Source organism: Mesoplodon mirus, assembly GCF_964341445.2.
Source record: "Mesoplodon mirus genome assembly, chromosome: X".
Taxonomy (NCBI): Eukaryota; Metazoa; Chordata; class Mammalia; order Artiodactyla; family Ziphiidae; genus Mesoplodon; species Mesoplodon mirus.
The window spans coordinates 1,894,031-1,905,100 of NC_138981.1; the positions used below are offsets into that span (position 1 = coordinate 1,894,031).

At 50.6% G+C, this 11,070-nt stretch overlaps 1 protein-coding gene across 1 annotated transcript in view; it reads right to left on the reverse strand.

Moving 5' to 3' along the window:
* Window positions 1–8,926, reverse strand: part of MXRA5 (matrix remodeling associated 5) — a 28,781-nt gene extending 19,855 nt beyond the window's left edge. The window contains exons 1-4 of the mRNA XM_082608997.1: window positions 8,787–8,926; window positions 6,095–6,310; window positions 837–966; window positions 201–591 (exon numbers count right to left, since the gene is read on the reverse strand). Coding sequence (XP_082465123.1) covers window positions 201–591; window positions 837–966; window positions 6,095–6,310; window positions 8,787–8,833 — 784 coding nt within the window. The 5' untranslated portion in view covers window positions 8,834–8,926. The remainder of the gene's footprint in view (window positions 1–200; window positions 592–836; window positions 967–6,094; window positions 6,311–8,786) is intronic.
* Window positions 8,927–11,070: the final 2,144 nt, after the last annotated feature.

The following is an 11,070-nucleotide window of genomic DNA, read 5'->3' on the forward strand; positions in this document are numbered from 1 at the left end:
CTACATTTCAATAAAGGATACATGCATTCGAATTATGCCATGGAGATGTCTTGACATTTAAGTTATATCATGTCCTGCCTCACTGGTTTGAGGATGTGATTTCACCCGACCTAAGATGAAGCAACGGTGCAGAAAGTAATTTGTCCAGAGAGGTAAAGGTTGGGCAGCTAAGAGTCATGCAGCCGCTCTCCTGTCCTTACCTCTGGATTTTGCATCCCATTCCAGAAACCACTTCATCTCACAACCACAGGACCACGGATTCCCATGCAGGTAAAGATTCTCCAGAAGTGGCATGTTCTGGAGCATGCCGGTGGGAAGGGTTCTAATCATGTTCTCGGCTAAGTAGAGGTGTCTTACGGTGGAGAGTCTGAAATAATCCAGAAACGTGAACGTGGAGAACGTGGCGGGGTGTAGCTGGTGAAGCATGTTTCCCTCTAAGTGGAGGAGCCTTAGGGACGTTAAGCCACTGAACGCGTGTGGGTGGATAAATTCGATCTTGTTGTGGTCCATGTGGAGTCTTATTAAGCTCCAGAGCCCCCGCAGGGTCTCTCCTGTGATCACTCGCAGCTTATTGTAGCTGAACTTGAAAACCTACAAAGACAGGGAGGATGGAAAATCCTGTTTAAGATTAAATAAAAAACCAAAAGACAAACCAACCCACAACCAGGAACAGAAACCAGAACAAAGGGCAGTAAAGTAATGACATTAAGTTCGTTTCTTTTCTTTAAAAAAATGGCCATTTTAATCATCGTTAGGGAGCGCTCTCTAGTTTCCCCTCTTCACGACTGGTCCTAGAGGCTGCTATGCATATGCTGTTCATAAATGCCCGGGTTCACCTGGAGAGAAATGAGGTCTCTCAAAGCCCCGTCGGGGATGCTGGGGATGTCATTGCCGTGAATCATAAGTAGCTCCAACTTGGTCAGTCCCGCAAACGAGGTTTCCGACAAAGCCTGTATGCTATTAAACCTAGAAAATAAATAACTGGAATGAGGAACAGTGAAGTTAAATCCCATCTGGGGAGGATGTCCCAGCCCACCCAGGGGCAACTTAGCAAAATGTTGATTCTAAGGTTGTACCAGTGTCATTCCCAAAGCATAATCCTCTCTCTCTGTGCCCTTGTCTATTTCTAAGGTTGCAAAGAAACCGACACACGTTTATTAGCCTTCATTCAGTGAAGGCACGATCACTGGGAATTCTGACTTGGAGTACACTTATGTGGTCACAGGCTATTTTGGGAGATACATAAGATTGAGACCTTTAAACGCAGCTGGTCAAAAGGGCCCCTCATTGGAAATCATAACAAAGACACGTGGCCAGCATGAATGGAAACCAAAAAACCAAAAACCAAAAAGACAGCTTTGGAAGTGGCTTTGCCTATAGTAAGACAAGGACATTCTCCGAACTAAAGGACCAAATGAAACAGACACCCTTATTTCGCAAAGACAAGCTCCCATTTCTGATGGGTGATGGAAGTGATCTGTAAACATTCTGGTGTGTTTGGGGTGTTGTTTTTGCATAGAGATTGGTAAAGACGCTTCCTTGACCGGTCTGGGAATTCCTCACTGCTCTGTTGTGACACCCGGGAATCCCCAAAGTGAATCCCTGGAGAACCAATTATAAGATGAACAGAGACTCCTGTACCTTGCTGTGTTGTAGGGCAGGAACCCGGGGTCAGGGCTTCTGCGGAAATCAAACACATCTATCCTGACATTATTTCTGTATTTTCCCTTGTCACCTGAACAAAAGGAAATGCATCTCTAGAGAAGGCCGGTAGAGAGCTCAGAGCTAACCCAGCAGATGATATAGCCAGGCCCAGATTTCTCCAGAAACACGTACGTGCCCCACACCTTGGTGATCACAGCCTCTAGGGAGGTGAGGTCCACCCCGTCGCTCAACTTCCTGCAGTGCACAGGCCAGCCCCGATGACGAGGAACCATGGTATCCAAAACGGTAAGAGGGCCCCAAACGTCAAACGTGCTGAAGTGGAGAGTCCCTGCCTTAACCCAGGGTGGACAGTATGGGGGGCTGATGTGCTACCTCATGTGCTCATCATTACTCAGGATTCTACCAAGAAATCTGCCTGGGATGAACACCCAAGAGGGGATGAATATCAACCTGTAAACTCTTTTCCATTCCTTGCTGCCTGAGGCTCGTCTGGAAACAGTTAGTGGGAGACTAGCATCAGGGGAAGTAGGTGAGGCTGGCAGGGACCAGGTGATCTCAGAATTGGGAGGATGTAGAAAGGAAAGCGCTTCCTTTGTTCCAAGTCCACCAGGAAGTCACTAGAGGGCTTTCAGGAAGGCTGTGACATGAAGAAGGTGACGTGGTAAAACCACAAAGCTCCACTCCGCGCAGAATGGGTCAGAGACAGACAAGAGCGGGATGAGGAGACCACGTGAATCCCGGTGAGGGGACACTGGTGTCCGCGGGCAGGGCGGGAGCCGTGGAGATAAACGTACGTGGGAAGTTTCCAGACGCGCTTAGAGGAAGAGGCCACAGGCGTGGCTGAGGGATGGAATTGCAAATAAGGAAAAGCCTGCAGGGGCAACCCTTCCAAGTTATATCTGCCATGGGATGCAGAAGAGGCTAGTCAGACGCCACGGCGAGGGTGGGACTCAGGAGGCACATCAAGACCTGAGATGTGCACGTGCAGGAAGCATTCCTGAACGGACACGTGGACTAAGGACTTGGGAGGAGGTGAGACCACCTGCGAAGGCCCCAGAGGTAAAGAAGAGTAGAGAGGCCCGAGGGAAGAGACAGGTCTTGACTCGGAGGCAACGGTGGGGCGAGTCAAAGGCTCCGTCTCTCAGACGGGTCAGAAAGAGCGTGATGTTTCGCAGCACGTTTGCGTTCAAGGCTGTGCTAGGCTCGCCAGTGTTTCCTCTCCTGGCATTTTTGTGTCTCCCCAAAGCCTCACTTCCAACTTGACGTCCAGCTACAACGGTGGATGCCGCGGCGGTGAGAAGATGAAGGAGAGGAAGATGCCCGGGTGCCGAGGATCACCATTGTCTGGATTCTCTCCCCACCCGAGTAAATCCCCTCAAAGTCCTGGATGGGGGGCGTGTCAGCTCAGGAATCCTCCTTCCTGCATCACCTTCCTGGTGCTTGCTTTTAAGAGAGTGACAGATGCAGGTACTGCTGGTGTCAAGGTTACGAAGGCGGGGGGTGGGGGGGTGGGGGGATATTTCCGGGACAGACAAGAGACAAGGGAATCACCTGAACGGCCAGTGCAGGAAGCATGGTATTCTCTCTGCACACCCAAGGGGTGTGGGTGAATTCTCTCTGCATCTGTCTAAAAGCCAGCAGAGAGACGGGGAAACTCACGTGGCAGTCAGGAAAAGAATCTGACCGGCAGACTGAAATGACTTGGTGTAGAGTCCCATTCTTTAACTGATCAGCTACCCAGCCTTCTCCCCAAAGTATCTTCCTCACCTGTTGACGGGCAATAACTGACTACATAACCAGCTAAATGGAATGATTTTTTATATCAGAAACATAGGATCGCTTTGCAATATATACACATATCAAATCATTATGTGGCACACCTGAAACTCATATCATGGTGTCAATGATATCGCAATCAAAAAGAAAGAAAAACAAATATATGTGAAATTGCTTCACGGATACCCGTTAGGATCCCAAAGCAAAGTTTAAAATGAAAAAGAGCAGTATGGGCATTGGAAAAATTTCAGAAAGATGTCATCAAAACTCACCTTTTAATCAAAGGGGGAAAAATCTTTAAAGGTCTATAAATCAGACATTTAACTGGATGATATTTTCTTACTCAGAAATATTTGGAAAGTGATTTCTGAAAAAGCTTTGGGGCTGTCCAAACAGGAAACAGCAGATCTTCCTTTCAGTGCTGAGTGAGAACCCTAAAAACATCTGTGTGGGAATGAAAATTTTTCATGACTGCTCTGCCAATAATCCCATTCCTTGAGAGTTTTAAACCCTTTCCAGACCGCTAATAGAAAACTCAGACCCTGAGTTCTATCTGTATTAGACATTGCTATTGTTTTTTGGGTTTTTATCCCCCAAGAAAAGGCACAATACCAGCCTCGTTATCTGCTTTGAGACTGGTTTCCAGAAATAGTGCTGTGATATTATGAGTGATTTTTAAAATGTGGCACATTGAATAATGTTACAAATTAAGCCAGATGGAAGTAATATATGTGGGTGCAGTGAAGCTATTCCTTACTTTTTTTTTCCTTTATCTTTAATATCACACAAAACCATCTCAAGATCTTATTGGAGACGGTAGGAAAAAGAATCATTTTGATATCTGTCTTTCATTCTAGTGGCAAAGCCTTTAGGACACTGCAATTCATCGTCTTCACCATTAATTGTTTAAAACGAAACCACCAAGAACTATGTTCTCATTGAGATGGGACATAGGTTCCACGCTTACAAAACACGTCATTTTAAAGACGGGTGGAAGAAAACCATCCTGGAAACTGTGACTGAGATGCAAACAGCTCCACACACACACAAAAATAGTTTATAGGTCTTGCAAGTCTCAAGCTATCACACAGCTAACTTTTGGGGGAGGATACATGCAGTTTCTTCCCCAAACCCCTAGCCAACCTGACAGCCCAGACCCTCAACACACAACAGGTGAGGCATTCGGGGATCCTACACAGGAAGCACAGCAGAAAACAGTCCCCCTGTGCCTTCAATCCCACACTGTCTAGGGGGCTCCCCTAAGGCCTAACGGTAGCCCCGATTCTGTGCCCTGACAAGGGGTCAGCCTTGAGGGGTTAGGTAGTTAACCCAGCAAGAGGGACACTATGCTGAAAATGGCTCATGAAAGGAGCGATCCCTAGACAGAGCTATTTTGCACCCCAGGAGGTGTAAGAAAGAAGAGAAATCAGAGATAAGCTCTATTTTCCTTTCTACAAACTAGCACAGCCCATCCTACCCTGACTCAAAGCAGCTCCAGTTCCTCTTCTGAATGAATTGTAAGATTGTGAAAAGGAAACTGGTTTTAAAATTGTAAAATGATTTAAAGATGGTAACAAGGAAACTGTTACTATTCTCTCTCCTGGCAAAGCCAAATTGTTTTCCCCATGGAACAGTCATCATTGTGGTTAGATTTTTCAGAGCATCAAATCGTAAAGTTTGCCAAGCTTTTTTGGAGGAAGCTATTTAATGGTCTATTGCTATGGATTCACAAAGTGTTTTTCTTATTGTCTTAACTTCCCGTCCTTTTATTCTACTACTGGACTTTATAATCAATAAATGCAAGAATGGTTGAAGCTCTGTACTCAGAGACGTCCAGGCATGTTTACAATTTTTTGTTCGTTGCCTCAGGTTAGGCCATTTCATCCTATTAAAATGTCCCCACAGTGGCTATTCATCAAACCCTAAATAATTTTGTTGTTTTATGGGTGGTAGAAAGTAGCTAATATGTTTTGTTGAAGAAGTCCAAATGATTGTTTACTATTGAAGTTGTACATTGTTTAATAAGAAAATTGTACATGAGTACCTGTAATTCATAGCAATGTACACTAATTATAGAAAGCATATATGGGTATAAAAGGAAACTAAAAATATAAAAATTCTACCTTGAAATGCTGCATTAAAATATCTGTTTAAAAGATATTAATATTTTAAATAGGCAAAATCTGAAAGAACTCTTATTTCCTCAGTCACAACTGCGTCATGCAGATAACTTACAAAATGTCACAGATGTCTCACTTATTCTTTTTATTATTCTGTAATAGTTCCCGAAGTCTACTTAGAATACTATATTTATGTGTGTGTCATATGCTTTCATATCTGCAATATATTAAAGAACTGTTTTCAAAGGAGCCTTATCAAGGAACTGAAGCTGTCCGAGATGGTTCGTTATTAAGCCTTGTGATAGAAGCTTCCGGCGATGGATCAATTCAGATAACAGCCCCAAAGGACCACATTTAGTATAGTTACAAATGCCCCCTCGATTCAGCCCGTATAGGAGCACATAACGCAAGACACAGTGACACATAAAGGAATATATATTCGCAGTTACATAAACGCACACACACATAACGAACCACCAAATCAACATGCATGCAAGGAGGCCGAGATTGCTCACAAAGAACGTGGTACAAACCCCAGATTGATTCTTTCCACATGTTTCGAAATCCCAGCGGGCACGGAAGCCAAGGAGCGAAACGTGCAGTGGACCTCGCTGGGAACATAACAGGCGCAAGGATACGGACAGGCCAGCGCGGCGCGCGGGTGTCCCCAGAGCAGAATCAGCACCACGGAGAGTGCTTGCCACTGCGCCCGCGTTGGCATCTTGTCGGGGTGGGTCATCCCAGGACACCTGTCGTGGAACCACAAAACCAGAGGTCAGGTAGCGCTTCCGTATTTCCAGCGGATTTTACTTGAATTGTGCGCCATGGGGGTAAGCTTCTCAAGACATCACACGGTATATTTTAGTGACACAAAACACGTGCATCAAGAAACACAAAATTGATTTTTTAAAATCTTTCTTTGTTCACTTGAATCGTTACTATAGAATATAACCTTCCCTCCTGACTTTGAGATGACTTGGAAATCTCACTATGCTGTGAAGGAGGGTACAGAATACACATGCCCACATAGACGCCCATAAATATCCTTACATACACATGTGCGTGTATAAATGTATACATACACACGTATATATTTGTATAAATGTGTATATATATTTGTCCTTATAGATACAGAGAGAGGATACATTCATGTTTCTATAATAAAATAAATAATAAAAGTAAATGTTATGCGTCCACCTCCAACGTTGTTGCCAAGCCATTACTTAGTGTATATATCTGAATAAAAAGCTTCTCAGGAAGGCCATTATTATCAGAAGGGTTTCCTTCTTTTAATGACATTCCTTAAAGCTTTAATTATATCTTCTTCAAGTGCTTACAGAGGCATTCACTAAAGCGAAATATGTTCCATTATATGTGGTTTTGTTTATGATCCTTAATTTTCTTTTTCCTTGGAAAAGCCAAAATATTGAGATGGTGCAGCATCATAGTTTACCGGAGAGGAAATTTGGGGCAAACCTCTGAAAAATCTGCCATTAGAGAAAGAGGAAAGAAATTATTTCCTGATGAAGAATCTTGAGGCAAACAAAAAAGATCAGTAAGACAAAAGAAAAAAAAAGGAAGAAGGAGAAAGAGAGAAGAAGGAAGGAAGCAAGGAAGGGAGGGAGGGAAGGAAAGAAACGGTCAGATAAATATTAGGTTGCGGGCTTCCCTGGTGGCGCAGTGGTTGAGAGTCCGCCTGCCGATACAGGAGACACGGGTTCGTGCCCCGGTCCGGGAAAATCCCACATGCCGCGGAGAGGCTGGGCCCATGAGCCATGGCGGCTGGACCTACGCGTCCGGAGCCTGTGCTGCGCAGCGGGAGAGGCCACAACAGTGAGAGGCCCGCGTACCGCAAAAAACGAAAAAATTAGGTTGCATCCGCTACCTCATTGAGAATGTCCGTGATTATTTTTCATGCATCGGTCATGCCTTCCTTCATCGACTCATATTTCTGTCAACTCTTGCATGAAGTTTATTTGCAAATAAGTAACACACATGGAAAGTAAAGAGCACATAAGAGAAGCGCTCCTGTCGGTTCGCCCCTGATCTGGGCAAGCCCTCACTTCTGATCATAAACTCTCCCTCCGCTGACACGCGGTAGGGACACTCCGAGGCCGCAGCTCTTCCATCCGTTACAGGACCTCCAGAGAGACGCTCTCTAAAATCCGGACGCGTCTCGCCTTTCAGCTGCCCCTCCAGAGCTGACGGTGCAGGCGGCCGCGCAATAGCCAAGCGCAGCTTCCTCCGCTGCGCCCTGGAACGAACGGGCTCGTGCAGCTTTGCGGAGGGCAGCCAGCTGGCTCCGCCGAGCCCAGGCCTCCCCCGCTCCCGCCCGCGCCCTTGACCTCCGCCCTGGCGTTCTGCCAACGGCCTCCCGATGCCCCTCCCCAGCCGCGCCCCGCGTCCTGCCTTCCAGCCGGCTCCCCCCGGAGGACCGCAGGAACGCTCCCCAGGGAACCCCCATCCCGAGGTCTCGAGGGAAAGCTCCCTGAGCCTGCAGGACCTCCCGGCACGCCCGGAGAACCCCGGGAGGCTGGCCTCGGGACACCAGGCGGCGGACAACCTGGAGGGGCCGGGCGCGCGGCCCTGCGCCCCTGGCCGGCTTCCAGCGCCCGCGCTCACGCGCCGGGCAGGCGGCGCGGTGAACGCCGAGCTTGGCTCGGGTGGCCCCGCGGGTCTCCGAGTCCTGGCACCCGGGCAGCAAAGACCGTCTCTCCCAGACGGTGACTTCCCCAGCTCCCGCGCGGCTCAGCCCCCGGCTGAGGGGGGCTTCGCGTCTCCCCCTTTCCAGGGGAAGACGAGGGGGTTGGAGGACGAGAGTCTTAGCCCCCGGAGCCGGAGGATTTGCGAGGCGGCCCTGCAGCTGCGGTTTCCCCCGGCAACGCAAGAGCGCAATCGCTTACGCTGGGGGATCCCCTAGGTGGCTCCCTGGAAACCAGGGAGGGATGGGTGAGAGGTCGCGAGGGGGAGGGAGGAGAAGAGAAAGGCTCGGGGGTTCCTTAGACCTGCTCAGCGCATCTTCCCGGAGGATTCCATCAGCCTCTCGCCTGGACGGAAGCCGGCCCCTCGGCCCCTGCACTGCAGTGCCAGGAAACCGTCCAACACGTCTGCTTGCCCTCGGCCCCCGCGACACAGGTCCGTCCCGCACTCTCGTCAACCGCCCCCCCACCATTGGCAGACAGAGCCGGCTCCCCGCCGCGCGCCCCGGCCACCCTCGGGCCTCACCTGTCCTTCGGAAGCCGCGGCATACGGGAGCGCTGCGCCCAGAGCATCCGCGGGGCCGGCGCGCGCGCGTCACCGCCGGGGGTCCGCCGGGGCCATGCCCTTCCCGGGGCCGGGGGCGAGGCGGCGCGGCTTCCCAGCGCGGCGCGGCGAGCCGGCGCCCTTTTATGCGCGTCGCGCAGAGACTTCCCCGAGTGCACGCCTCGGCCCACCCCCGCCCTGCCCCACCCCGGGGAGACGGGGCGCGGGCCCCGGCGCAGGGACCCTGGCCGCGCCGCTCTGCGCTCAGCCCTCCTCTCGGCTGTTCATGGCGCCGCGTCCCGAGTGGGCACGCCTCGTCCACGCCGCCGGGAGGAACGGCAGGGGCCAAGCGCACACGGCTTTGGGAAGGAGGGCGGCGGGTCCGAGACGAGCTCCGGGGACCCGAGGGAGCGGCAGAGGCCCGGAGCGCGGTGCGAGCTGCAGCCCGAAGTCCGCACCCGGAGCGCCCTTCCCAGCGGAGTTGGAGAGGGTCTCCTGCTTTCCGCGGAGGAGAGAGGGAACAGGGTTTGCACTCCCGCGGGCGGGCCGGAGTGTCCTCTGGCCGCGCCTCCGAACCCGGGGACTGGCAAGAGACGGCTGCGCCCGCCGGCATCCCCCCCCCCCACCCACGAGGGGCAGGCGCGGCGGCCACGTGAGCCCCGCGGCCACGCCCTCCCGCCTCTGCTGTGGCTCCTGGCCTCCAGCCTCCCTCCCCCTGCCAGAATCCTCCTGCCAAAAAGGTGGAATGCTCTCGTCCCGTTTGGAGAGCCCGGGGCCGGCATTCTGGGGAGCCCGGTGGTACTTGCTGGGGCAAGTGAGAACCGCCTGTGGACAGGGCGAAATAACGGAGGTTGGAGAGGACCGGGCGTCCGCAACGCAGAAGGGGAAGGGAGACAAGGAGGTATCCTGGTTCCCAGGAGGAATCAGATCTGGAGAAAGGGACCAAGGGATCACGTGAGGACTGTCATCAGCACAGCCCCCCTGGGCAGAGCTGGGACAAGAGCACCCACTGTGAAGAGAAGAAAACAGGGGTGTCCCAGGGCCGGCATCCAGGAGGGGAACATTCCAGCTGTCCTGAGTGAGCCTGCTGCATGCCTGGTACCTGTCCAAGAGCTGCTAGGAGGTGTCCAGAAATGAACCTTAAGATGAGTTGCTTCTGATGCACCGAGTATGGACTGGCTTAGTTTCTCCTGAAAAGTGTGTAGGAGGGACTTCCCTGGTGGCACAGTGAATAAGACTCTGTGGTCCCAGTGCAAGGGGCCTGGGTTGGATTCCACATGCATGCCGCAACTAAGACCCACTGCAACCAAAAACAACAACAAAAAAGTGTCTAGGAATTCCTCACTGCCCCTTGCCCAAGGTGGCGGGCATCCACCAGGTAGATCAGGGGCCAGTTCATAAGTGGGTCCATTCACTGCGTCCATAGCAATAATGTGTGTTGACATATTTCCAGGGACTGGTTTTAGGGATCCTCTTTCTTGAAATGCCCCAAACCCTTTAATTACATTTATTAAAAACCTGTCCCCAGAACATCTCCTTAGCTTTCTTTCATGGCTTTGCCATCCACCTAGTCAGCTAAACTGGAAACTCAAGTCACGGTCCCCATGTGCCTCTCCTCTAAGACCTTGAAGTCAACTGGTGGCCAAGTCTAGTGGATTGTGACTCCTAAGAATTGCTGAGCCCAACGGCCTTTCCCCCTCGGTACTGTAGTCTGGTGCTCAAGTCTGAGCTCCTGCCTGCCTCTTCCTGCATCAATTGTTTCTTTGTCCCACCACCAGCGGGTCACCCAAACCTGGAGGGCTGCCCCACGCTCAAAACAAGTTCTGAAGTTGTCCACGGTGACACGTGACATGGCAGGGTCTTGCCAGCCTGTCCAGGGACCTTGTATCTGCTGATGTTCCGGCTTTGAAGAAATGGTAGCAGACCCCTCCTTTTTTCTTCTTCTTCTCCTCCTCCTCTTCCTTCTTATGTCCACGCATGTTCTCATCTTGAGGTACGTATTTCAGTCCCTTCCCTGCCGCTGTTTGATGATCTCTTCCTCAGCCTCCATCTCATAGCACTTTCCAGCATTCCTGCCCATCCATGTGGCCCTTTGCTTGTCTTATGGCCAATTGCTTGCCCTTGTCTAATTATATGGTTACGTTTCGAAACCCGGAAACTAGCACAGAGCTTAGCACACACTAGGTGCTCAATCAAATGCATGAATAAGTGAGTGAGGAGATGAATGAGGTTCAATCCTACTAAGAAATGTATGGATTTAAAAAGT